The sequence below is a fragment of the Bos grunniens genome, chromosome 22 (genome assembly GCF_055505025.1).
Source record: "Bos grunniens cultivar Pamir isolate PY7600 chromosome 22, Bosgru_T2T1.0, whole genome shotgun sequence".
NCBI lineage: Eukaryota > Metazoa > Chordata > Mammalia > Artiodactyla > Bovidae > Bos > Bos grunniens.
In genome coordinates, this window is record NC_141186.1 from 57,557,124 (window position 1) to 57,583,365 (window position 26,242).

General features: G+C 45.0%; 1 protein-coding gene and 1 long non-coding RNA gene across 2 annotated transcripts in view; both read left to right on the top strand.

Annotated features, from left to right (window-relative positions):
* Window positions 1–26,242, top strand: part of LOC147348714 (phosphatidate cytidylyltransferase, mitochondrial-like) — a 49,952-nt gene that overhangs the window by 9,231 nt on the left and 14,479 nt on the right. Inside the window, exons 2-3 of the mRNA XM_086368763.1 lie at window positions 1,158–1,308; window positions 25,272–25,417. Coding sequence (XP_086224889.1) covers window positions 1,158–1,308; window positions 25,272–25,417 — 297 coding nt within the window. The remainder of the gene's footprint in view (window positions 1–1,157; window positions 1,309–25,271; window positions 25,418–26,242) is intronic.
* On the top strand, window positions 17,113–23,592 carry LOC147348715 (uncharacterized). The gene is made up of 2 exons (XR_015151897.1): window positions 17,113–17,257; window positions 22,011–23,592. It is a non-coding gene; the product is annotated as an uncharacterized LOC147348715 (long non-coding RNA).

Below are 26,242 nucleotides of genomic sequence, written 5' to 3' on the forward strand. Positions count from 1 at the left end.
AATTTTGTCAGAAATTATCTGTGTTTGATAAATGAAAGGCAGTCTAAACCCTACTTTCTGGAACACGAGGAGAGTTTGCTTACAGCACTAAAGGATCAGAGACGGCAGCTGCGTTTCAGATACGTGAGTGTCCTCAGGAGGGATTTCTAGACCCACTGCTTGCTTAGAAAGTCAGTCAGAAGCAGCATGATGGTCCACAATTGTGTCGGGAGTGCACACTGGCACAGTCGCTACAGAGACCAACGTGGCAGTTCTGGTTCTAAGCTCGTGCCTTAGAGCAGTGCTGCTCACATGAGGCCCCTGGAGCAGCATCAGCGTCACCTGGGAACCTGGCAGAAATGTACCCCGGCCTGCCGAGTCAGAGTCTCTGGGGATGGGCCTAATACTGGGTATTTGAACAGGCCCTGCAGGAGACTCTGATCTCCTAAAGGTGAGAAGCCCCGGCTCAGAGAAGCGCATGCGCTGTGCACCAGGAGACACACAGGGAAGCTCCCTTCAGCTGCGGGCTCAGCTGCGGGCTCTCACTGAATCTTCCCCGCAAGCTCGTAAGCCTGGCTCAGGTACGAACCCCGTCACAGAGGTAGTGAGAGACAGGGCGTGAGCACATGCTGGCGACTGCAGTGCTGTCTTCACGACCAGTCAGACACACTGGAGCAGTTTGTATCTCGATGGGAGGGGAGCACAGACAGCAGTTGCTTCTAGCTAGTTTTCTTTCCTTTTTCCTTACTCAGGTTCAGATCAGTTCAAAATAGAGCATGGCCTGCTCACGTTAGATAAGAACAGAGATGAGTTCTGAATAAAGAAGTAAAATGCCTTTGTCTACCATAAAATTAAATGAAGAACAAAGAGATTAAAAAATAAAATTCTCAATTTCTCAAAGGTCATTTATTCCATTTTGTACTAACTTTTTCAAAACTCGTGTGGTTTCCTCATTTAGAAAAATATTTATTTTGTTTTCTTTCCTATGTCATGAGTTCTCTGATTTGGGCTTAAAACAGGAGACTCCAGAATTAGATTAGTAACTATTTCATGTCAACGGGCCTAACACTGCAGTATCTTCAGGGCTGAGGGTTTTGGACAGCTCCAGTGCATGTAGTAACACCCAGGTTGGGCAGTGCCCCACTTCGGGAGGTCTTCTGAACGTCCTGCTTTTCCAGGTGAAGATCGTGGCGATGAATGAGGATGTGGCCCTCCGCTCGGCCCTGGATCAAAACCTAAAGAGCGCTGTGACCGCGGCTTTCCTCATGCTCCCCGAAAGCTTTTCTGAAGAAGACCTGTTTACAGAGATCGCCTGGCTCTCCTACTCAGGTTAGTAGGTTTCGTGCTGCACTTCCTGCCGGAAAGAGATTCGCTGTTGGAAGATGGAGCAGGCCCGACCACCCCGCCCCTCGCTGGCAACAGAGGTTCTGGTCCCAGCACCTCTCTGAAGGTCTCTGCAGGAACCTGCCATCTGCCTCCTTGCCCCCAAGGTCTCTTCCTTTTCACATCTCTACATAGGCTAACCCTTCTGTTGTTGTTATCGTTAATTTTTATTTTGAAACACTTTCAGAGTACAGGTAAGTTTCAGTAATCATCCAGAAAGCTATGTCCTTTCCCCAGAAATGACTCACAACACTTGTTTTATCATTCTCTCTGTATCAGTGATGTTCAGAAGTTGACAGCAGAACCCCCTGGAGGGCTTGTCAGAACAGACAAGACAGTCGATTTGGGAGGTCTGGGGCGGGGTCCCCAAAGTCTGTATTTCTCTCCCGTTCCTGGTGATGCTGATGCTCCTCCAGGGACCCGACTTGGAGAACCACTGCTCCCTCTCTGCACGTAATACGCCGCATGATGCATGTTCTTCTGAACTGTTAGGGAGTTGGGCACACGTGTCACATCCCCTTTAGGCCCATTACTTCAGTGTGTGTTTCCTAAGAACAGGGCATCCTCTCGCAGAACCACAGTGCAGGCACCAAATAGCAACGATGCATCACTTCTATCAAACTGATAAGTTTTATTTCTAGTGTTGTTGGTTGTCCCCATAATGTCCTTTCTAATATTTTACCCTCAAGTACATGATCCCGTTAGGGATCGCATAATGTATTTAGATGCCATCTCTTTTATCTTTTAATTTGTAACGTTTCCTCAGCCTTTCTTTGTCTCGTATGACACTCACATATTTGCAGTCTGCAGACCAGTGATGTTGGTGCCCTGATAAGCAGTGTTTTCTCCTCTCTAAGCAAACTGGGGAGACATTTGAAGGTCAGGCCAGTATCCTATTTCTTAACGAAACTTTCCCTCGAGGGTGAATTTCCACTGATGATTCTTGCTGGAAACAGTCTTTACTATGATGGGTGCAAAGTGGTGACTTGGCCACTCCACCTTTCCTCACATTAAGGAAACCTTTCTCCCTCGTTCTCCATTCATCTATTTATTTATCTGAATATTAACTTCCTTTCCCCTTAAGCCAGCTGTGTTCCTCAAAGTTATCAGGGGGAGGAGGAGGCCGAGAGGGCAGAGCTTGGCCCCTCACTGTAGCCTTGGCCCCAGGAGCCCCCCAGCAATCCTTAACATGTTAAGAATTTGTGTATAACTCCATTTTCAGAAAAGTAGTTTGCCTCTTAAGTGGTAGTTTGAAAACCACTATCTTAAATATTCTCTTTACCCACTTTTAAGTATGACTCGAAGGAGTCTATGCTCAAAATACTGCAGAGGCAGCTGACTCATTCTCTGAATCCCTGTACAGATAAGATTTCATGGAGACGCCGTGCTCACAGAGATGCAAAAGGTCTTGCTCTTCAGTCTTATTCCCAAAACGTATGTGCTGTGACTGTCATGCAGCACGGGTGAGAAGGCAGGTGAAATAGCCTTGGTCTCGGTTGCTTCCAGCATCTCACGGCAGCCTCGCTGCCTGTCAGCAAAGGCCAAGGGGACAGCATGGTGGGGCTGCTCCAGGAGGAATGTGGGGAGGGGCCCTCTGTCTGGGTGCCTCCCCGACCCCGCTCACCTGCGAGGAAAGGTGGACCTGAACCTTCGGTCGACTTTGTGGGAGAAGATGCAGAGCCGTCCTCTGCTCTGACCACGTCAGCATCAGCTTAGTGTTAGGTGGACTCCAGGTTGCTGCTGTTGTTCAGCCGCTCAGTTGTGTCTGACTCTTTGTGACCCCATGGACTGCAGCATGCCAGGCTCCTCTGTCCTTTACCATCTCCCAGAGTTTGCTCAAACTCATGTCCATCGAGTCGGTGATGCCATCCAACCATCTCATTCTCTGTCATCCCCTTCTCCTCCTGCCCTCAATCTTTCCCAGCATCAGGGTCTTTTCCAATGAGTCAGCTCTTTGCATCAGCTGCTCAAAGTATTGGAGCTTCATCTTCAGCATCAGTTCTTCCAGTGAATATTCAGGGTTGATTTCCTTTAGGATGGACTGGTTGGATCTCCTTGCAGTCCAAGGGTCTCTCAAGAGTCTTCTCCAACACCACAGTTCAAAAACATCAATTCTTTGGTGCTCAGCTTTCTTTATAGTCCAACTCTCACATCCATACATACCACTGGAAAAACCATAGCCTTGACTGGATGGACCTTTGTCAGCAAAGTGATTTCTCTGCTTTTTACACTGTCTAGGTTCGTCATAGCTTTCCTTCCAAGGAGCAAGCTCTTTTAATTGCATGAATCTAGGATTTCTCTATAAATTCCAAACATTGACTGAAGACATTTATTTACAGACTTTAAGTAAGCATTCAATCACTTTCAATCTTGAGCTGACTTTTGTTCCGCCTCCTGAAAGGACCATGTCATACGCTCCTGGTTTCTCCTTTTGTTTAGTAAACACTTGCTGATTCATAGCAGAATCATCCTCTGCTCTGCTTCTTCTAGAATATTCACTAAGAGCTGCTGTATAGCGATGCTGTTCCATAATCAGTGGGTCAGCAAGTGGGTAGGTGGGTGGATGCGTAGGTGGGCGGCTGAGCACTTACCCTTTACTCCACCACGGATCCTCATGGTGCCGCCTCCGCTCAGCAGACGTGTGTGTCCTGTGTCTCCTGTGCCACACACCGCGCTAGGCCGGGTGCGAGCTCGCAAGCGAGATGCGATGAATCTCCTCGTGGAGGTCATGTTCTTTTAGGGAGAGACTGACGACAAAGAAGCAGTAGGCAGTTTCAGACAGCGGTGAGTGCCGTGAGGAGAAGAAAATACTGCAGGTTGAGGGTGAGGCTGTTTCTCAGTGGGTGGTTCAGGAAGGGCCTCCGAGGCAGGGGACGGTGTCTACGAGCTGGCCCAGGGCTGTTGGGGAAGAGCCTACCGACAAGTGCGTTGCTCCCCAGAGCCAGGTCTCACACCCTGCTGTGTCTGACCCCAGCCCCACAGCCTCTGGTCGCTCCCATTTCTCATCTCGCCTCCTCCTTTTCTTTCTATTTGTCATTGCTTAACCAGCCTTGGGTCTGAGATTTTGGCCAAGTAGCCCACATTACTCATTTCAAAGAGGTTGACTTCTTTTTCCTACAACACTTAGGACACAATGCTTTGCGAATCCTCCCCAGTTCAGTTCAGTCGCTCAGTCATGTCCGATTCTTTGCGACCCCATGGGCCGAAGCACGCCAGGCCTCCCTGCCCATCACCAACTCCTGGAGCTCACTCAAACTCATGTCCATCGAGTCCGTGATGCCATCCAACCATCTCATCCTCTGTCGTCCCCTTCTCCTCCCACCTTCAATCTTTCCCAGCATCAGGGTCTTTTCTAGTGAGTCAGTTCTTTGCATAAGGTGGTCAAAGTATTGAAGTTTCAGCTTCAGCATCAGTCCTTTCAATGAATATTCAGGACTGATTTCCTTTAGGATTGACTGGTTTGCTGCTGCTGCTAAGTCGCTTCAGTTCCTCAAATCCTCAAATCCTCCCCAAAGGGGACTGATTCCCACTCTGTGTGGTCCCTACCTTGTGAGTGAGACCTTTTCCAAAAAGTATTCTGTAAATAAATTGTTTAGATTGGGAATCTATTTCCCTATTGAAACAGCATAATATATGATGGTTGTTGGTACACCAGGACACAGTGTAATTAATGGTTAACTAGCCTGTGATATGATGGAACTAGACTGGGATGGTGCGGTTGGGGAAGGATCTAGGCCCTGTAGGCAGGTGTCTTCTGTAGATGTGAGACTTGCCCCAGGTGATGTGTTGAAAGACCAGCTTTTTTACCTGCCTTTTGTAGGCTTCTGAGAACCCAGTATCCTTGAATTGATCAGATTCTAATCCCTTCTGGAAACCACCCAAACCTCCCAAGCCCTTGGAATATTCCAGATTTCAAATTACTCACCAACCTCATTTTTACTTACAACTTGGACATCTATTTTGCACCTGTTTTCAGTTGAGAGAGGTGATATGTTGTCCCTAACCTTCGAAGTTCCGTTTCTCCCTGGCGGAGTCTGGGGGACATGGAGAAAACAGTTGTCTCCGTGTCATTGGACAAGTTCCTGCCAGTAATTGTTGGTGGAGGCAAGATCTGTCAGTATTACTAGCAGTAATAATAATAATAATCCCTGTATTCTGTGTAGTATTTGAGGATCACTTTAACTGCCCCAGGGTCAGTATTTATGGCATTATCATTATAAATGGTGGTGAGAAAGGAGTGGGTGGAAGATGGGAGCCTGCAGAATTGGGGAGCAGAAAGCCCTCTAATCCTTCAGTTATTCTTAGAAGTCAGCATTTAAGCAAACAGAAAAGGAGACCGAATGAACTTTTAAAGGGCCACCTTCACGTTCTTGTGAAAGTGCAAACTACTGACTAGTGTTAGGTAATGATCCCTGGTTTAACATTTATCAAGTGAATCAGCATCCCATACCTTATAAAGAATTAAGGATGCAATGTCTGCTCTAAGGAGCCTCACATTAATCAACATATGTGGTCATAGTGAGTCAGTGGCAGACCTCAAAACAGTCCAGGTGGAAAAGGCAGGGGTGTGTAAGTGCATGTCCCATTCAGGGAGGGAGGAGCAGATGGATGTGATGGAGGTCCACGCTGGTGGCCGGAGAAAGGCACATTCTGTGTCATATGTCAGGAATGACTCTCGGTACTTTGATCTAATAACTCATTTCATCCTCACACACAACCCTTTGATAGGGTGCTATATTATTGCCGCATTTAACAGATGAGAAAACCAAGGCCCAGGTCTGTCTCAGGTCAGTTGTCTGGTAGATTAGTAGGTGGTAGCGCTGGAATCTGAGCCCACACCCTTTTTTTTTTCTTTTAGCTTTTTATTTTGTATTGAGGTATAGTGGCACCCCACTCCAGTCCTCTTGCCTGGAAAATCCCATGGACAGAGGAGCCTGGTGGGCTGCAGTCCATGGGGTCACTAGGAGTCAGATGCGACTGAGCGACTTCACTTTCACTTTTCACTTTCATGCATTGGAGAAGGAAATGGCAACCCACTCCAGTGTTCTTGCCTGGAGAATCCCAGGGATGGGGGAGCCTGGTGGGCTGCCGTCTCTGGGGTTGCACAGTCGGACACGACTGGAGTGACTTACCTTACCTTATAGCTGATTAACAATGTTATGATAGTTTCAGGTGAACAGCAAAGGGGCTCAGTCATACATATACATGTTTCCACCCTCCGCCAAACTCCCCACCCACCCAGGCTGTCCCATAACATTGAGCAGAGTTCCATGTTAGCCCTCATTCTTAATCATTGAAAGTCACTGCTTCTGGTGTTTCAGAGAAGTTAGACCCAGATTGGGCAGAGCATGAAATACAAAGTGAAGAGATGGGAATTTGACAACCAGTATGCAGCTGAGAGCCACAGAAGTTTTCTGGCATTGCAGGTTGGGCCAGGATTTGTGGTTGTGGAAAGATAATTTTGCCAGCAGTGTGCAGGAGGGAGAAAGACTGAGAATGAGAACGTTTTTTCCCTCAGCACATAATCACGAGAGTTTCCTCTGCTGGACGCCCTTCTAAGCTCTGGGGATAAGGCAGGCACGGTCCCGGCCCTCATGGCGCTTTCTCTGCAGTTGAAAAGCCTGACGGCAGACACATGGCAGCACAGAACAGGGGAGGGGGCAGGCGTCACTTTGGTGCAACCAGAGACGGGAGGTGGGACCTGAGCACCGGCGTCTGAGCACCCGTGAGGAGAGCCCCGGGAGAGCTGGCCAGGCAGAGAGGGGCCTGCAGGGAGGACGGTTGGGACCTGGCCAGTGTTGGGTGGCCTCCAGAAACCCCCCGCCCCGTGGCACGTGGCAGGCCACTCCGCGTGTGGGTGGATGGACAGACCGAAGCCAGTCTGCATGGCAATGAGCGCTCAGGCAGGGCCTCAGGACCGCGACAGCCTCACGTGGAAACAGCTGCTCAGCTGGGTGTTCCATTTAGTTGCTGAGTTGTGTCCAGTTCTTCTGTGATCCCGTGGACTATAGCCCACCAGGCTCCTCTGTCCATGGGATTTCCCAGGCAAGAATACTGGAGTGGGTTCCATTTACTTCTCCAGGGGATCTTCCCGACCCAGGGATCGAACCCACATCTCCTGCACTGGCAGGTGGATTCTTTACCACTGAGCCTCAGGAATCCCATTCTGTTTAGTACTTTGCTTTTTCTAATCATTATATTACTTCATGGAAGGCAGCATTAGTACAGAGTTCATAAGCTGGGGCTCTGCAGTCAGACTCCTGGGTTCACCTCTTAGCTTTAACCTTAACTAACTTTCTGTCTTTGGGCAAGTTTCTTATCTCCTTGTGACTCAGTTTCTTTCTCTCCAAAGGAGTTTTTTATACGGATGAAGCTAAACCATACATGTAAATTAAATTGTATGTGCCTGGCACATCGTAAATGCTCAGTAAATGTTATCCTGCATTGTTCTAGATCCATGTTTGCTTGTATTAACATAGGGCTTCCCTGGTGGCTCAGACGGTAAAGAATCTTCCTGCAATGTGGGAGACCCGAGTTCCATCCCTGGGTTGGGAAGATCTCCTGGAGAAGGAAATGGCAATCTATTCAGTATCCTTGCCTGGAGAACTCCATGGACAGCGGAGCCTGTCAGGCTATAGTCCTTGGGGTCACAAAGGGTCAGACACGACCGAGCAACTAACACACACACCACACAGCCACTTGCTGTAGACAGAAAGTCAAGGCTGCAGTCAGACCTGAGTTTGAATGCTAGCCTCGTGAAGGTGCTGGAACCTTTCCGAGCCTGTTTTCTCCTTTGTAAAGGAGAAATAACTATTTCATAAGAAGATTTTCCATGAGATAATATGTATAAAACCCCAGCATCACAGCTCACTGATGGTTGGCGCTCAGAAAATGACTCCTGTCATTATTCATCACTGTTACTGTGTATCATCGCTGACTGCAGAGACTTTCCTCAGGCTGAGACACCCTGATCCGCCCAGTGCTTCAGTGACTGGTGGACACTCAGGCTGCCTTCATCTACCATTGTTTTACTAATGACATGACTATGGTTCACTTCAGCCAAATCTGTTTGGTAGGGAAGAGAGCAAAGGGGGACACTAGCTTCCTTGGACACGTTCGCCAAACTGGGATTATGTCGTCTGATATACTAACCACTAAATACATGTTGGCAAATGATGCATGTCAGAGTTAGCAGAGGACTTAAGTCAGGTAGAGTCACTTGGCCCTTCACAGTCCTTGAGGAACGAAAAACCCCTTCAACCGCTGACATGTTCGAGAGAGAGAATGGGTTTCTTTTTGATGCCAGATTGTCTGAGTGCAGCCTCAGCTACTTCTAGGAACAAGACAAAGCAGTGAGGAAGTGCCAGCTGAGTGTTTCTTAGAGAAAAAAAATTAGGAATGAGTGCCAGCCCTCTACAGTGTGAGTGAACATCCCCATTTCTGGATCCTGGTAGAAGCCAGTAGAGAGACATTTCCTCTGGGGCGAGAGCTTCTGCGATTTCTTCCATGACATTCACACCTCTGCCCTCGCCAGTAGTGTCCCTGGGTGACGTGGATGTTGGGAGTGACTCTCGCAGTCATTTGGAAACAGATTTCCGCAGGCTTGGCAAGCCTGAGCGCTTGCTGAAGCCTCGCTCGGAACGCTTCTTTACTCGGTCACTAGCTGGTTCCTGAGCGTGCCGCGCTCCTGAAAGGGTGTCAGTCACCACCCGTGTCTAACGTCTCTGGGTTACTTACTGTGTGTCTGGTAGTGTTCTAAGTGCTTTACATGTACTAACTCATTTAATCCTGGAAATTCATGAACCTGCTGTACTGCTGCTCCGTATTGTACTGTGTCTGGAGATCCCGAAGCCAGAGCAGGAGGGAGCTCGTGCTGGGCCCTGCAGCTTCTAGTCCAGCGTGCGGGTGAACACAGGCGCTCTGGTCCAGGATCCTCGCTCCTCCCCTTCCATGTCCTGCAGAGCGCCTGTGTGGCACGTGCCCTTCCTGGCTCACACCGGGGACTATGGTAGGGACTCTGCGGCCGCTTGGGGCTCCTCCCCGTTCCTGGCCATCTTCCTCTGCTTGTGTTTCCTTCTTTGCACTTTCCACCTTCTGAGGTACTGTTTATTTGTTGGGTTTCTTGTCTCTGGTCTTTGTTCCACCTCTAGGATGCGGAAGGCAGACGTATTTCCTTGCGTTGTTCACTCTCCTTCAGTGATCATAGTGGCACCTGACAGATACTAGGTGCTCGGTAAATACTTAGGGGACGGGTGGGTGGGTGGATGGCTGTGGTACTGGTTCCTTCCTGAATCAGTATCGTAAACCTGATGCTTCCTGCACCTATTTGTGTTCTCTAAAGTGTGCAAGAGAAAAATTTATATATGATTCAAATGTATAGCACCAATGCATCAACTATTTGTTCTTACCTCATTCTCCTCCATGTGTGAGTTAGTGCAGTGATGGAAATATTTTGGAGGATGTATTTTGAATGATGTGTTAGGCTGCCACCTAGAAATACTGCCTTAGTCATCTTTGTTGAAATAATTATTTTTTCCACATGCAAAAGAATGAAATTGGACCCCTTACACACCCTATACAAAATTTAGTCAAAATAGATCATGGATGTGGTAAAGAATACACCTTCCAGTGCAGGAGATCCAAGAGACACAGGTTCGATCCTGGGTTGGGAAGGCCCCCTGGAGCAGGAGATGGCACCACACTCTAGTACTCTTGCCTGGAAAATTCCATGGGCAGAGGAGCCTGATGCAGGCTACAGTCCATGGGGTCACAAAGAGTCAGACATGACTGAGCGACTAAGCACACACACACAGATCATGGACATAAGAGCTAAAACCATAAGACTTTTAGAAGAGTCAGTTTGAGTTATGCAGTGTTTTCTTAAATATATACCAAAAGCAACAAAAGAAGAAATAGATCAATATAAAAATTAAACTTCTGTGCTGCAAAAAATCATTGTCAAGAAAGTGAAAAAGCAGACAATGAAATGGAAAGAAATACTTGCAAATCATATATCTGATAAGTAACTAGTATCTGGAATATATAAAGAATTCTTAGAACACTGTAAAAAGACAAATAGCCCAATATAGAAATGGGCAAAGGATTTACATAGACTTTTTTTTCAAAGAAAGTGTACAAATAGCAAATAAGCACATGAAAAGGTATCAGCACCATTTGTCATTAGACCCCAATTCCCTCTCAAAGCCTATAATCAAAATACAGATGAGAACAGGTGTTGAAGCTGTGGAGAAACGGACCTGCATACATTGCTGAAGGAATGTGAATAATACAGCCACTTTGGAAAAATCAGTTTGGCAGTTCCTCAAAATATTAAAGCGACTATTTGACCCAACAATTCTACTCCTGGGTATCTACCCAAGAGAAATGAAAATATATATCCACCAAAAACTCATACACAACTGTTCATAGCAGTGTTATTGATTAAAAAAAAAAAAGGCCCAAAAGTAAAAACAACCCAAATGCCTGCTGAGAGATGGATATATAAATGTGGTACATCCACCCAGTGGAATATCACTTAGCCACAGACAGGAATAGGTACTGATAGGTGCTCCAACATGATGAACTTGAAAGCATTCTGATCATAAGATACCCTATATTGTGCGGCTCCACTGGTGGCTCAGAAGTTAAAGCATCTGCCTCCAAAGCGGGAGACCCGGGTTCGATCCCTGGGTTGAGAAGATTCCCTGGAGAATGAAATGGCAACCCACTCCAGTATTCTTGCCTGGAGAATCCCATGGTCGGAGGAGCCTGGTAGGCTACAGTCCACAGGATCGCAGAGTCGAACACGACTGAGCGACTTCACTTTTCACTCATACAAAGTGTCCAGAACAGGAAAATCTGTAGAGGAAGAAAGTGGATTAGTCTCTGTGCCGGGCTGAGGGCGGAAGCAGGGAGGGCGAGTGACTGCTGACGTAGAGGGTTTCTTTTAGGGAGGCTGAAATGGTCTTAAGTTAGATGGTTGCTTAACCCTGTAAATATGCTAAAAAAACAGTTATGTGCATTACATAAGAATTATATGGTATGTGAATTATATTAAAAAAAACAGTCTAAAATGAATATTATGTCGCACATATCAGCTTCCAGTTTGAGCTCCTGTTCCTGACCACTTCCACATCAGGAGTCCCGGGCACTAACCTGCTCTGAAATGCTGTTTCCATGTCACTTGCTGCTTGAGGCAGAGTCTGTATCTTTGTATGCCCTGAGTCCAACCAGCTCCCGGCACTTAGAAGCCACCCAGATATTTACCGAACCGAGATGACAGGAGTGTGGCAGTTCGTTTAAGAGGGAAAGTTAGCCTGCCAGTGTCGTAGAAACCCAGGGCTTCCTGCACCCTCTGCCCTGCCCCTCCCATATACACATCATGACAGCAGTACTGTCTGCTCACTGTGGACAGAGCATCCTCTGATACCTTAATCACTGAAACCTAAAGGCAGTCTTGTGAGGTTCGTGTGACTGTTGCAGAGAAGGAAGCTGATTGAGAAAGGTTAAGTAACTCACCCCCAGTCTCCCAGGGATATGGCCAGACCTGAGAGCCGGGCCTTTCCGCTCACACCCTTATGTTCCTAATAAGGTTCCTGACTGCTGGGGACGTGCTGGAATCATGGAGCAGGCCAGCTCCAAATGCACTACAAGCCTCTGAATTTGTCTTACTTCAGGTCAAGGAGAGATTACCCTTTTGTCTAGCCATCGCATTAGACAGGCTGTTCTCTGGCTTGGGTAGTTAAGAGTTAAACTCCCGTAAAATACAAGTCAGCAGTCAGTTTTTCTCAATCTCTGTGTTTTGTTGTGAGCCTATCTCCAGAGGTAAGAAAAATTGATTCTTAGGATTAAATGCTGGTTCATGCAGTGCCCAAAATTTTATTCATTTTTTTTGAAGCAGCAGGTAATAAGCCCATTTGCTTGCTGTTCCCCGTGGCTGAGCTGGTTCTGCTGCACAGCAGTTAGAGAAATCCAATTCAGCAGACATTTATGGATCTGCCTTCATGTGCCAGGCAGCAGGTGAGGAGCCGGGGTCACAGGGACGAATACGCTTTGGTCCCTGTTCGAAGAAAGTCCTTAATGTTTCCCAGCTCCTTTCATCGTGACCGGCATTTGTTGTTTGGGGAAGGTTTGGATCATTTGCCTTTACATTTTGGTGAAATATACTCCCTCTCTCAGAAAATTACTGTCTAAAATGTAAGAGCTTTTGTTTGTTAAATGTACAGGAGGTAAGGAGGTGGCATAAATATTTAGATCTCGACAGTGGTGCACTGATGCTTCAATTCTGAGCCAGCTGTGTGAGACTCAGAGTTAGATGACATTTCATCCCTTCAGGGAGAAGTAGAAAACATTTATAGGCTCTGAATGAAAGCATGAGGGTATATACACAATTCAAAGTCAACCCAGCTGCCTCTTCATTCACATTTGCTGGGACAGCATGTCTGTGCATCCGTGAACTTACTTCAGAACGCTAGAGGTAGTGAGCCAGCATTACAGAAGTGAGGGAAAGGGGGGAAATTACAGGGGAGAATTACAGAGTGAAGTGAAGTTAGCACCTGAAATGTCACTGCCCTGATCCTGAGAGGTGGCCGGGCCTTGGGCAGGTTGTTGCTCCTTGTCCTCGTCCATGAGATTGAGGATAATCAGCACCTTCCTTGTGAGGCTTGGCAGCCTTAAATGAGACAGCAGATGCGGAGCACATGCCTTTAAAGAGCCCACAGTAAATGTGTCTCTTATTAGAGCAAACGGCCACCTCATGCGAAGAGTTGACTCATTGGAAAAGATCTGATGCTGGGAGGGATTGGGGGCAGGAGGAAAAGGGGACGACAGAGGATGAGATGGCTGGATGGCATCACTGACTTGATGGACGTGAGTCTGAGTGAACTCCGGGAGTTGGTGATGGACAGGGAGGCCTGGGGTGCTGCGATTCATGGGGTTGCAAAGAGTCGGACACAACTGAGCGACTGAACTGAACTGAACTGAACCATTTAAAAGTAGTCCTTTGTCTTTTTTTTTTTTTCCCAAAGCTGTTTCCTTCTGGTACTTTTGTGTCCTGGCTTCTCAGCTGCACATTATTCCATGGTCATTTTCCATCTCACTGTGTGGTTCCTGTAACTCTTAGTGGGCACGCCCCGGTCTGTGGTCGGTGTGGGTGGTCTGTGGTCGGTGTGGGTGCACTCTTCCCCTGTTGAGGGACATTTGGTTGCTGCCAGGATTTCATTGTTGTAAATCATGCTTCAGTGAAGAGTCGTGTGTGTGGAGGGTGTTCACTGGCTTCCTGGGAGACCTCAGTCCAGTTCCGTCACCTCCGTGTGCCTGTCCCCTTCCTGCCACGTGGGGAGGCGGCAGTGCCCAGCTGAGGGGACAGCTGTGTGGGCAGACGAGGTAGAACGATGACCCAGATCCTCAGCGGGCTTCATCTCCTGGCCTCTGTTTGGGTTTGGGGCTTGGGGCTCGCTCTCCAGAGATGAGGCTTCGTCAGTCACAGCTTCCAGAAGGACTGTAGCAGCATACGAGTCAAGAGAGTTACGTGAGAGAACCAGTTTCTCCAACCTCTCACTAGCAGTCATCCTCGCGTGTAATTGTGTAAACAAACAGAAAACACTGTCTCTGTGTTTGAGCGGCTCGTTAGGGCAGGACTCACTCGAGCTCACTGCCCTAACCAGTTCCCACCTCATCTCACAGAGGTCAGGTTCCAGAGGCTGTCCATGAATCTTTTCCAAAGCTTGTAGTCCCCATACGCTTTCTACCAAATTGCAGTACATGTTGGTTCTTTTGAAACTTAAAAATCCAGTGTATTTTATTCCTCACTGAGGTACATGCTTACTGTTGAGTATCTGTTAATTTTTCCAAACAAACCCACAGTTTGCTCTAGAAAATTTGCCATGCTGGGTCATAATTTCGATGATTCCCTTTCTGCTCTGCGGAAAAAAATCGGCAAGGGCAACCACACACCCTGGTTTGCCCACTTTATACTCATCATAATGTGATGACTCATAGCACCCCCCTCACTGTCAAAAGTGGCCTCTTTTGGATGATAAGTTATATTATCATCCTCGCCCCAGGGCTTCCTCAGCTGCAGAGGTATGTGTCTGTTCTTCCCACCTCCCTCCTGCCCTGGACGACTTTCTCTCTGCCCAGCAACGGCTTCAGCCATGTGGCTTTCTCTAGGCTTTCCCTGGAGGTCCTCATACGTGCCCAGCCTCTTCCATGTATCACACAGCTGTGTCCTTGGTACTGTTTATTGCGCTTAGTATAACATCCTCTCAGTTCAGTTCAGGCGCTCAGTCACGTCCAGCTCTTTGTGACCCCATGGACTGCAGCACGCCATGCCTCCCTGTTCATCACCAACTCCCAGAGCTTACTCAAAATCACGTCCATCGAGTTGGTGATGTCATCCAACCATCTCATCCTTTGTCGCCCCCTTTTCCTCCCACCTTCAATCTTTCCCAGCATCAGGGTCTTTTCAAATGAGTCAGTTCTTCACATCAGGTGGCCAAAGTATTGGAGTTTCAGCTTCAGCATCAGTCCTTCCAAAGAATATTCAGGAGTGATTTCCTTTAGGATGGACTGGTTGGATCTCCTTGCTGCCCAAGGGACTTTAAAGAATCTTCTCCAACATCACAGTTCAAAAGCATCAATTCTTCGGCGCTCAGCTTTCTTTATAGTCCAACTCTCACATCCATACATGACTACTGGAAAAACCGTAGCTTTGACTAGGCTTTGGTGTAGTCAATAAAGCAGAAGAAGATGTCTTTCTGGAACTCTCTTGCTTTTTTGATGATCCAACAGATGTTGACAATTTGATCTCTGGTTCCTCTGCCTTTTCTAAATGCAGCTTGAACATCTGGAAGTTCACGGTTCACGTACTGTTGAAGCCTGGCTTGGAGAATTTTGAGGATTACTTTACTAGCGTGTGAGATGAGTGCAATTGTGCGGTAGTTTGAGCATTCTTTGACATTGTCTTTCTTTGGGATTGGAATGCAAACTGACCTTTTCCAGTCCTGTGGCCACTGCTGAGTTTTCCAAATTTGCTGGCATATTGAGTGCAGCACTTTCACAGCATCATCTTTCAGGATTTGAAATAGCTCGACTGGAATTCCATCACCTCCACTAGCTTTGTTCGCAGTGATGCTTCCTAAGGCCCACTTGACATCGCCTTCCAGTCTGGCTCTAGGTGAGTGATCACACCATCCTCTAGGTCCAGTTATATTATTGCAAATAGCAACATTTCCTTCTTCTTTTATGGCTGATATTCCTTTCCATATATGTGTATATATTCCCATCTTTATCCATTCATCTATCAGTGGGCACTTAGGTTGTTTACTTATCTTGGCAAATGGAAATAATGCTGCAGTGAACATAGACATGCAGATGTCTTATCAGATCAGCTGCCTGATTGTTTGGTGTGGCATCAGGGTGTTGCTGGCTGTTTTCCCAGCCTTGGAGGAGTGGCATGTCGAAGCTTCCCTGTGGGCCCAGCAGCATGCCCCTTTGCTCACCAGGACTCCCTGCTCTGCGGTGCCCCCTGTATGGGTCTCAGGGGCCCTTCTGTTGGGGCGGGGCTGGCTTCTGGGCATGCACATAGGCGGGGCTGCTCCCTGGCCCAGGAGCTGCTGGCCCTGCCTGTGCGGTGGCTGCTGACGTGCCGGTGGTCGGGGCTTGTCCAAGGGTGACTGGCTGTAGGGCCTGCGGTGGTTCCAGCCCACTGGGTAGCAGGCTGGTGCTGACGGGCTGGACAGAGGATGCCAAGATGGCCCTGGTCAGCAGTGGAGTAGTCGTGGGTGGAATGAGCTTCTCGGGAGGGCGGCCATCAGTGTCTCTGTCCCTAGGAGGAGGCCTCGTTGCCTCTTGCTTCTCCAGATCAGCAGTTCACCACTTGCAACTTTTTTTTTTTTTAATTTTATTTTATTTTTAAACTTTACATAATTGTATTAGTTTTGCCAAATATCAAAATGAATCCACCGCAGGTTATATCAGCTTTAAAGTTTATCCTAAATGTAAACTTTGCCCTTATCAAATATAATAAGGTTATTCATATTTGCAGAGCACCTAAAAAGCCCTCATACAAACACAGCAGGCAGGGCCAAGCTGAGTGAGCAGCACCAAGGATGAGATAACACACCACCCCCGTCTTGATTGGTCACAGGCGGAGTTTTGTTAACAAGATGAAAGTCTGTAAATAGAGAAGCTTGTGCATTGGAAAAACAAGTGCATATTAACTCTCAGGGTGACTTCCTTCTTTACTGAGGTATATTTTAACTGGCTAAAGGGCTTTGTCATGATGGTGTGATCACTCACCTAGAGCCAGACATCCTGGAATGTGAAGTCAAGTGGGCCTTAGAAAGCATCACTGTGAACAAAGCTAGTGGAGGTGATGGAATTCCAGTTGAGCTATTTCAAATCCTTTAGATGATGCTGTGAAAGTACTGCACTCTGTTGGGAAGCGTAGTGCAAAATAGCCGTAAAAGGAGAAAGTCCTTGGGAAAATGGCGAAGGGCCAGAAATACCCGGCTTTGCACTGCGGACAGAAAAACATCTCCTGCCTTTGGTTATGCTCGGCACCAAGAGTTAATAGGAATGTTACTTGTGAAAGCGGGTTGTGGGATAAGCCCATGAGTCATTTAGAGCACACTGGCCTTGAAATGTTTTCACTGATTATGTGTTAACTCCATATGCGCTCTGCTGACCGTATACTTTAAGCTCTTTGTTCCTGCTTCTATAAAAAAGCTTGACTGCAGAAATAAACTTGTCAGTCCTTGCAAGAGACGGTCCAAGTGTCCTTCTTTCAGGTTCGTCGCTTCCAAGTCCCGGGGAGAAAATCCCCAACAAGTGGCGCCACAAACAGGGACTTGAGAGGAAGGCTGAACAAAGCAACGAGCCCCTGCAGAAAGAGGTAAGCAGGATGGGAGAACATAGCAGTAAAATTCCTTTCATTTCTATAATGCATCATTTTTTTAAACAAAATGGTATTAATGTTTCAAGAGATCAGTTGAACGATTGCTATCATATTTTACTGGAACAATTCATGGTTCCCAGAAGAGGGGACACTCAATCTAGACATATAGAAAAGGGTTAAAAATAATATTTTGTGAGCATATCGGCAAGGATTACATGGTCACTCATACGGGCTATCATAGAACAAACTGAAGGGCATAACGTTGATTTGGAAGTAAAAACTATTCGATCTTTACATGAATATGAGCTTAAGGAACAAGATACGCAAGGTGCTTTGAAATATAAGAATGTTATGCTCAATCAGACACAATCCTTAGAAAAACAACTTAGAGACATATATATACAGGATATATGTATTTGACAGTATTTGTCAAAACTGAAGCCACTTAGAACGGAGGTCATTTCATTCAACGGACAGCCCAAATCTGAGGTTTTTCCTTCTGCTCCGCCTGTAACAGCAATTGCTAACTTTGCTCGTACTAATCATTTCACTCCTCCTTGGGAGATGCCTGCTTGCACTTTCGCTTTCCCAATGCAATTTAATCAACCTGCCCAAGACCAAAATACTTGGGCTAATCTAGATTTTAGCATGTTGTCTAGCTTTAAGAAAGCATGCACTCTGTATGGACCTACTTCTCCTTACTGTATAGAATTTCTCGGAGGATGGGCTGGCCATTGGATGCCATATGATTTTTTTCAAATAGCAAAGATAATTCAAAATCCTCAACAATTACTTCAGTGGCAAATATGGGTTAATGATAAGGCCCAACAAATGCTGATTGACCAGCAATCTCATGGTAACTCTGCCAATTTAACCTCTGATATACTCACTGGAACAAGAGCCATGGCTGATATGATTGCACAATTAGCTAATATTACCCTTGAGATATTACATTTCATTAAAGAAACTGCCTGCAGGGCATAAGCAAAGGTTGATAGCACTAACTCTGATGGTTCATTTATTAAGATTATTCAAGGACATAAAGAGGAATATTCTCAATTTATAGGAAAATTAAAGGATGAAATTGAGGAATCTATTAAGGATGTGACTTTACAAAATATTATTTTAAAACAACTTGCTTTTGAAAATGCTAATGAGGAATGTCAATCCATGCTTAGACCAATTCAAGAGACTAGCTCTCTTATGGAATATTTGAAAGCATATAGGGACATCAGATCTATGTCCCATAGAGCAAAACTGGCAACATTAGAAACCTTTAATGTACAAAAGGCTGCTAATACCAAATGTTTTAACTGTGGGAAGCCCAACCATATGAAAAAACAATGTTGCCTACCAACACAGGCCGAAAAAAATAATACTGCTTCTAATAAGAAGAGACCCCCAAGAATATGTCCAAGATGTAAAAGGGGGTTCCATTGGCTGAATGAATGTCATTCTAAATTTGATAAGGATGGAAACACCTTGAACCCCGGTGCACAACAAAAACAACAGGGAAACTGATAAAGGGGCCGTCCTCTAGCCCCACTACAAAAGGAGGACCTAGTGTTATGATGCTACAAGCAGCTACATCTAAGAGTGCTTGCATTGATGTATCTAGTCCTTATGATATGGAACTAATAGAATTATGCAACCCCCACAAAATTCCCACTGGATATTACGGCCTGATTCCACCCAGGACTAATTTTGGGACATAGTAGCTGCACAATGAGAGGTTTAGTGGTATTGACCGGTGTTATGGACAAAGATTATGAAGGGGAAATACATGTTATGGTAAATGTTATGAAAACGGGAAATGCATACTTACAAAAAGGGGAACGTTTCACACAACTATTACTTTTGCCATATGTTAAACCAATGAAGGCATCTGATAAAGTTCGGCAGGGAAGCTTTGGCAGTACCAACCTTACTGCTGCACTATCCACCTTATTAAAGGAACATCAGAAACCCATGCTTACTTTACGCATACGGGGAAAGAATTTCACAGGCATGTTAGATACCGGAGCTAACATTTCAATCATTAGAGCTGCAGAGTGGCCCCTCGATTGGGGTAAGGTTATGGCTCCTTCTAGACTATTAGGAATGGATGAAACTGATGCCGCACAAACTTTTGTCAGTGCATCCTATTTACAAGTGTATGGCCCTGATCAAATTGTAGCTTATCTTAAACCATATATTACTAATATCCCTATCAATTTATGGGGACGGGATTTTCTTGAACAAACGAAAGCCACAATTTCTTTAAATGAACCTTTTTAATGGGGGCCATTGAGTTAACACCGCTGCCCCTCGATTGGGAATCTAATACCCCAGTATGGACACCTCAGTGGCCCCTAACTAAAGAAAAATTGGCAACTCTTACACAATTAGTAAATGAACAATTACAAAAAGGTCATATAGAACCTTCATTTTCCCCATGGAATTCCCCTGTTTTTGTAATAAAAAAGAAATCAAGAAAATGGCGAATATTGATAGATTTAAGAAATGTTAATAATACCATGTCACCTATGGGGCCCTTACAACCCAGATTGCCCTCCCCTTCTATGGTACCAAAAGGATGGTCTGTAGGTATTATTGACTTACAAGACTGCTTTTTTACTATACCTTTGCACCCTAAAGATAGAAAACGTTTTGCCTTTTCAGTTCCTTCTATAAATCACATGGCTCCTATTAAAAGATTCCAATGGAAGGTGCTACCTCAGGGAATGATGAACTCCCCTACCATTTGCCAATATCTCATATCTGTTTTATTACAACCCATTAGAGACAAGTATCCTACTGCGTTTATAATTCATTATATGGATGATGTACTTCTCTCTATGGAATCTGAACTCTGTTTGCAACAGTTATACAATGAAGTTACTACTACTCTTCAAAATCATGGCCTGCTTGTTGCGCCAGATAAAATTCAATGGAAAGCACCCTTTAATTATTTACGACATGTTATAGAAGAATCTAAAATCAAACCTCAAAAAAACTCAAATTTCTGTGCAGTCTCTACACATGCTGAATGATTTTCAAAAATTGCTAGGAGATATTAATTGGCTGCAGCCATCTGTTGGCATCCCCACCTATGCCTTACAAAATCTATTTAAAATTTTAGAGGGATCCCCTGACCCTAATAGCCCTAGGCAGCTAACAAAAGAGGCCAAAGAAGAACTGGCCTTAATGGAGAAACGCACTCAACAATCTTTTTCAACTCGGCTAGATTATGATCAACCAGTTTCTTTATATATATTCCCCACTGAACATTCGCCCATTGCAATTATAACTCAACATAGCCCAATAGAATGGGTATATTTACACACTAAACAGTCTAAAAAAATTATGTCATATATTGAGAAAATAGGGCACTTAATTATGTCAGGAAGAAGCCATGTATAAACTTTGGATATGATCCATATGCAATACATGTTCCCTTGACAAAAAAAGGAATTGCAAATTACCTTACAGTACAACTTGACCATGCAAATGGCATTAAATGATTTTCAAAATGTTATCTCATTTCATTTGCCGAAAGGAAAATTATGGGACTTTCTACAATGTACTAAATTCATTGTAACTAATGTCATTGCATCCCAGCCTATTATCAATGCACCCACCTATTTCATTGATGGCAACAAGAAAGGCATAGCAGGGATTGTCGGCCCTGATATCAAAGAGAAATTACCCACTACCTATTCTTCAGTACAAAGAGCTGAATTATATGCTTTATATGCTCTTATGTCACTTCAACCATTATCCTTCAATGTATATACTAATTCCAAATACCTTGCTTCCCTTTTTCCTGATTTTGTTACCGCCTTTTCATACAACCTAGATGAAGAATTATATACTCTCTTTTCACAGACTCAAGCTTTAATTCGCTCACGTACGGAACCTTTCCTTATTGCACATATACGTGCTCATTCAGGTTTACCTGGCCCTCTGGTCGCAAGGAATGATGCTGTTGACAGGCTCATAGCTCCCATTTTTACATCTGCCAATGACAAAATGCTAATCTTCATACCAATGCTAACAGATTGCAATCTAAATACCATATTCCTCTCACTGAAACCCGACATATTATTAAAACCTATGATGTTTGCGCCCCTCTGCACTTACGAACTACAATTTCAGGAATTAATCCCTGGGGGCAACAACCTAATTCCCTTTAGCAATCTGATTTCACTCACTGCTCCTTAAGAAAGTTTTCTTTGCTTTTTGTCTCAGTTGATACATTTTCGGGCTTTATCTGGGCAGTACCTGTCTCTTCAGAATCTAACGAACACACCATTTCCACACTCTACTCACCTTCCCCATTATGGGGATTCCTTCTGTCTTGAAAACAAACAATAGACCTGCATTCACCTCACATTCATTTCGTTCATTTTCATCAGAATGGAACATAACACACATTACAAGAATACCCTATAATCCTCAGGGTCAAATTATTATTGAAAGAGCCCACCACACCCTAAAAACTCGTTTACTAAAACAGAAAGGGGAAATATGGAAGAGGAGATAGACTTCTTATCCTATTAACCCTCAATTACAATTATCTTTAACTCTTTATTCCCTGAATTTTTTAAACTTAACAAAAAATAATTCTGACACTCATGCAGATAGACATTTTACAGAAGACAAAACAGCAAATTAGAAATCAATACACCAATATGGTATAAGCAATTTAATCAGTGGCTGCCAGGAATCTTACGACTCCTAGGCAAGGGTTATGGTCTTGTCATTGCAGATGGAGAGGAAATCTAGGTTCCCCTTCGGTATGTCCGTTACTGAGAGGGACCCCAAGACCGGACTCCCTCGGGAAGTGACGAAGTTGACGCAAAGGGTCTCGTCAATGACCCTGGAGGAGCCAATGAGGAAACGCCATCGTCTGAATCCTTACCCGACATGGGCTCAAGTGAAAAACATGACTTGTCAGGCTGAGCAGACACTGAAGAGCAAGAGGAACATCATAATCGCTCCTGGTTTAATAGATCAAGCATTGGAGGCTTTCATAAATCTAAAACAAGTTTCTGGACTGATAAGGACATATTGCTGAATTGGTATAACAGGGGCTTATCACCCCCACGACCCAGGATTGTCGTCCCCATTGTGGGGCCAGAGCAATGGCACATTTGGAAAATTCCAGCAGCTTTAGAGCACTTCGCTAATGTTTATGGGACTATGGGTGTGTTTTGTCCTTCTAATTATACCTTCCTATACAATAGTACTGGCTATATTCAATCATATGTTCACCTTCTGTACTTGTTTATTGTAGGGCATTTTGATATTGACTTATCGACCAAGATTGTCAATTGTACTGCATGTGCATTGTATACCTGCCTTAATCACACCATTTCCTATCACAATGCTAGCATTGCGCTAGTTAAACAAAGATCTGAGTTATGGCTTCCCATAAACTTAACTGAGCCTTGGACTGATTCTGTATTTCTTTCTGTGTTCTTGAAAATTGGACTCGACAAGCTCAAATAGATCAGCAATTACAAACACGAATGAATGAGTTACAAACTGTGGTTATCCACTTAGGATACAAATGAGTTATCCACTCAGGAGATCAAGTGCAGCAACTGATGTTCCAAATACGTGTACATTGTCACTGGAATTTTACTTCTTTTTGTCTGACTAACATGCCCTATAATAGCACTGAATATCCTTGGGATGAAGTTAAAGTGCATTTGCAGGATCTCACAAATAACTCAAGTTTAGACATCAATTTGTTGAAACAACAAGTTGCTAATTTTCAAGTTAGGGTACCTAGGGAATTGTATAGCACTCAATTCTGTGATACTTTAACCAAAACCCTATGGTCTCTAGACCCTAGAGCTTAGCTTTCAGGAAGCAATATTTTTATATATGTATTAATCACCCTGCTCTTTTTGTCCTTGATTATGGGATACAGAAGTCTCTACTCAAGACTCCATGCTTCCCACAATGGAGTCCAACTAGCAGCCGCCATGCTTAATTTAAAAACAAAAGGAGAATACGTTGGGAAGCGTAGTGCAAAATAGCCGTAAAAGGAGAAAGTCCTTGGGAAAATGGCGAAGGGCCAGAAATACCTGGCTTTGCACTGTGGACAGAAAAACATCTCCTGCCTTTGGTTATGCTCAGCACCAAGAGTTAATAGGGATGTTACTTGTGAAAGCGGGTTGTGGGATAAGCCCATGAGTCATTTAGAGCACACTGGCCTTGAAATGTTTTCACTGATTATGTGTTAACTCCATATGCGCTCTGCTGACCGTATACTTTAAGCTCTTTGTTCCTGCTTCTATAAAAAAGCTTGACTGCAGAAATAAACTTGTCAGTCCTTGCAAGAGACTGTCCAAGTGTCCTTCTTTCAGGTTCGTCGCTTCCAAGTCCCGGGGAGAAAATCCCCAACACACTCAATGTGCCAGCAAATTTGGAAAACTCAGCAGTGGCCACAGGACTGGAAAAGGTCAGTTTTCATTCCAATCCCAAAGAAAGGCAATGCCAAAAAATGCTCAAACTACCGCACAATTGCACTCATCTCACACGCTAGTAAAATAATGCTCAAAATTCTCCAAGCCAGGCTTCAGCAATACATGAACCGTGAACTTCCAGATGTTCAAGCTGGTTTTTGAAAAGGCAGAGGAACCAGAGATCAAATTGCCAACATCCTCTGGATCATGGAAAAAGCAAGAGAGTTCCAGGAAAACTATTTCTGTTTTATCGACTATGCCAAAGCCTTTGACTGTGTGGATCACAATAAACTGTGGAAAATTCTGAAAGAGATGGGAATACCAGACCACCTGACCTGCCTCTTGAGAAACCTGTATGCAGGTCAGGAAGCAACAGTTAGAACTGGACATGGAACAACAGACTGGTTCCAAATATGAAAAGGAGTACGTCAAGGCTGTATATTGTCACCCTGTTTATTTAACTTATATGCAGAGTACATCATGAGAAATGCTGGGCTGGAAGAAGCACAAGCTGGAATCAAGATTGCCAGGAGAAACAGCAATAACCTCAGATATGCAGATGACCCCACCCTTATGGCAGAAAGTAAAGAGGAACTAAAAAGCCTCTTGATGAAAGTGAAAGAGGAGAGTGAAAAAGTTGGCTTAAAGCTCAACATTCAGAAAACGAAGATCATGGCATCTGGCCCCATCACTTCCTGGGAAATAGATGGGGAAACAGTGGAAACAGTGTCAGACTTTATTTTTGGGGGCTCCAAAATCACTGCAGATGGTGATTGCAGCCATGAAATTAAAAGACACTTGCTCCTTGGAAGGAAAGTTATGACCAACCTAGATAGCATATTAAAAAGCAGAGATATTGTTTTGCCAACAGAGGTCTGTCTAGTCAAGGCTATGGTTTTTCCAGTGGTCATGTATGGGTGTGAGAGTTGGACTGTGAAGAAAGCTGAGCGCCGAAGAATTGATGCTTTTGAACTGTGGTGTTGGAGAAGACTCTTGAGAGTCCCTTGGACTGCAAGGAGATCCAACCAGTCCATCCTAAAGGAAATCAGTCCTGGGTGCTCATTGGAAGGACTGATGCTGAAGCTGAAACTCCAATAGTTTGGCCACCTCATGCGAAGAGTTGACTCATTGGAAAAGACTCTGATGCTGGGAGGGATTGGGGGCAGGAGGAGAAGGGGACGACAGAGGATGAGATGGCTGGATGGCATCACCGACTCGATGCAGATGAGTTTGAGTGAACTTCGGGAGTTGGTGATGGACAGGGAGGTCGCAAAGAGTCAGACACGACTGAGCGACTGAACTGAACTGAACTGAAAGGGCTTTGTGGTTTGAGAGGCTCTATTTTCCCCAAAACAAGTGCCTGCATTCCTGGGCTGCTGTGTTCGTGTCTTGAAGGTGAAAAAGCCAGTGTTTCGAGTGAGAGATCCTGCCAGGCTGACCTGGTGCACTGTCAGCTGGGGGGCTTTGGTTCACAGGTCATTTGGGGGCCTGCAGTCCACAGGGCAGACTCTGAAGTCGCAGTGCGAAACTGGTTTTGTGCTTATTTTAACCAGGTGACTTTCGGATGGTGGTTGGAGAGGATAAGGCAAAAGTGTTGAATATTGTGAAGCCCAACATGGCCCACTTCCGGGAGCTGTACGGCAGCATTCTGCAGGAGAGCCCCCAGGTGGTGTATAAGGCCCAGCAGGGCAGCCTGGAGGTGAGCGGTCGGTGGGACATCACGGGTACGTCCTGAGGCAGGAGCCCGTTTAAGGGGAAAAGTCGAGTGCGCAGTATGACCAGTGTGGTAACTATTCACAGAAAGTGCGTTTTGCGTGTAAACGTGTTCTCTGTGTGTTTGAAATAAGGCTAAAAGGTCACATAAGAAACTAGTGACAGACAGGAGGCTGCCTCTGGAGAAGGGCCAGGGGCTGACATGAGCCGGGTGGGGGCCGGTCTTCACCGTGTGTACCTTTTTGCCATTTGAACTTCTTGCTACATATATTAATTATTAATCAGAAACAAATAGAAGCAAACTCTGAAATTACCTTCTCTTCGCCTCCAAACCCATCTGCCTCCCAGAGGTAGTCTTATTCACAGGTTGGTGTGTTCGCTTCCAGATCTCATTGCGTGTGCTTCTGTGTGTATTTGTACGTGTATAGACATGTAGGAAGTGGCTTGGTCTTTTTCATTTTTTTTTTTACATAAATGTATTCATATATGTTATTCTGAAGCTTGTCTCTCCCCCACTCGTTATATGTATTGTGTCTTGGGACTTTTCTTTTGACATAGCGGACAAGGCTTTCTTTCAAGGCATTTATCAAAAAAATACTAAGTTTTTTGAAAATAAAAGTCAAAGAACCTTTGAAAAATGTAATTTGGATATAAGATTTTTTAAACTATAGGATTCGTGGTTTTTTAATCTTTACGATAACACCATTAACTTTTTTAAAGCTCCTCCTCTTCCACATAATAGGGGCAATTCATGTTGAATAACAAATTAATGGTATTTCTAGAACTGAAAGGAAACTTTAAAAAACAGGAA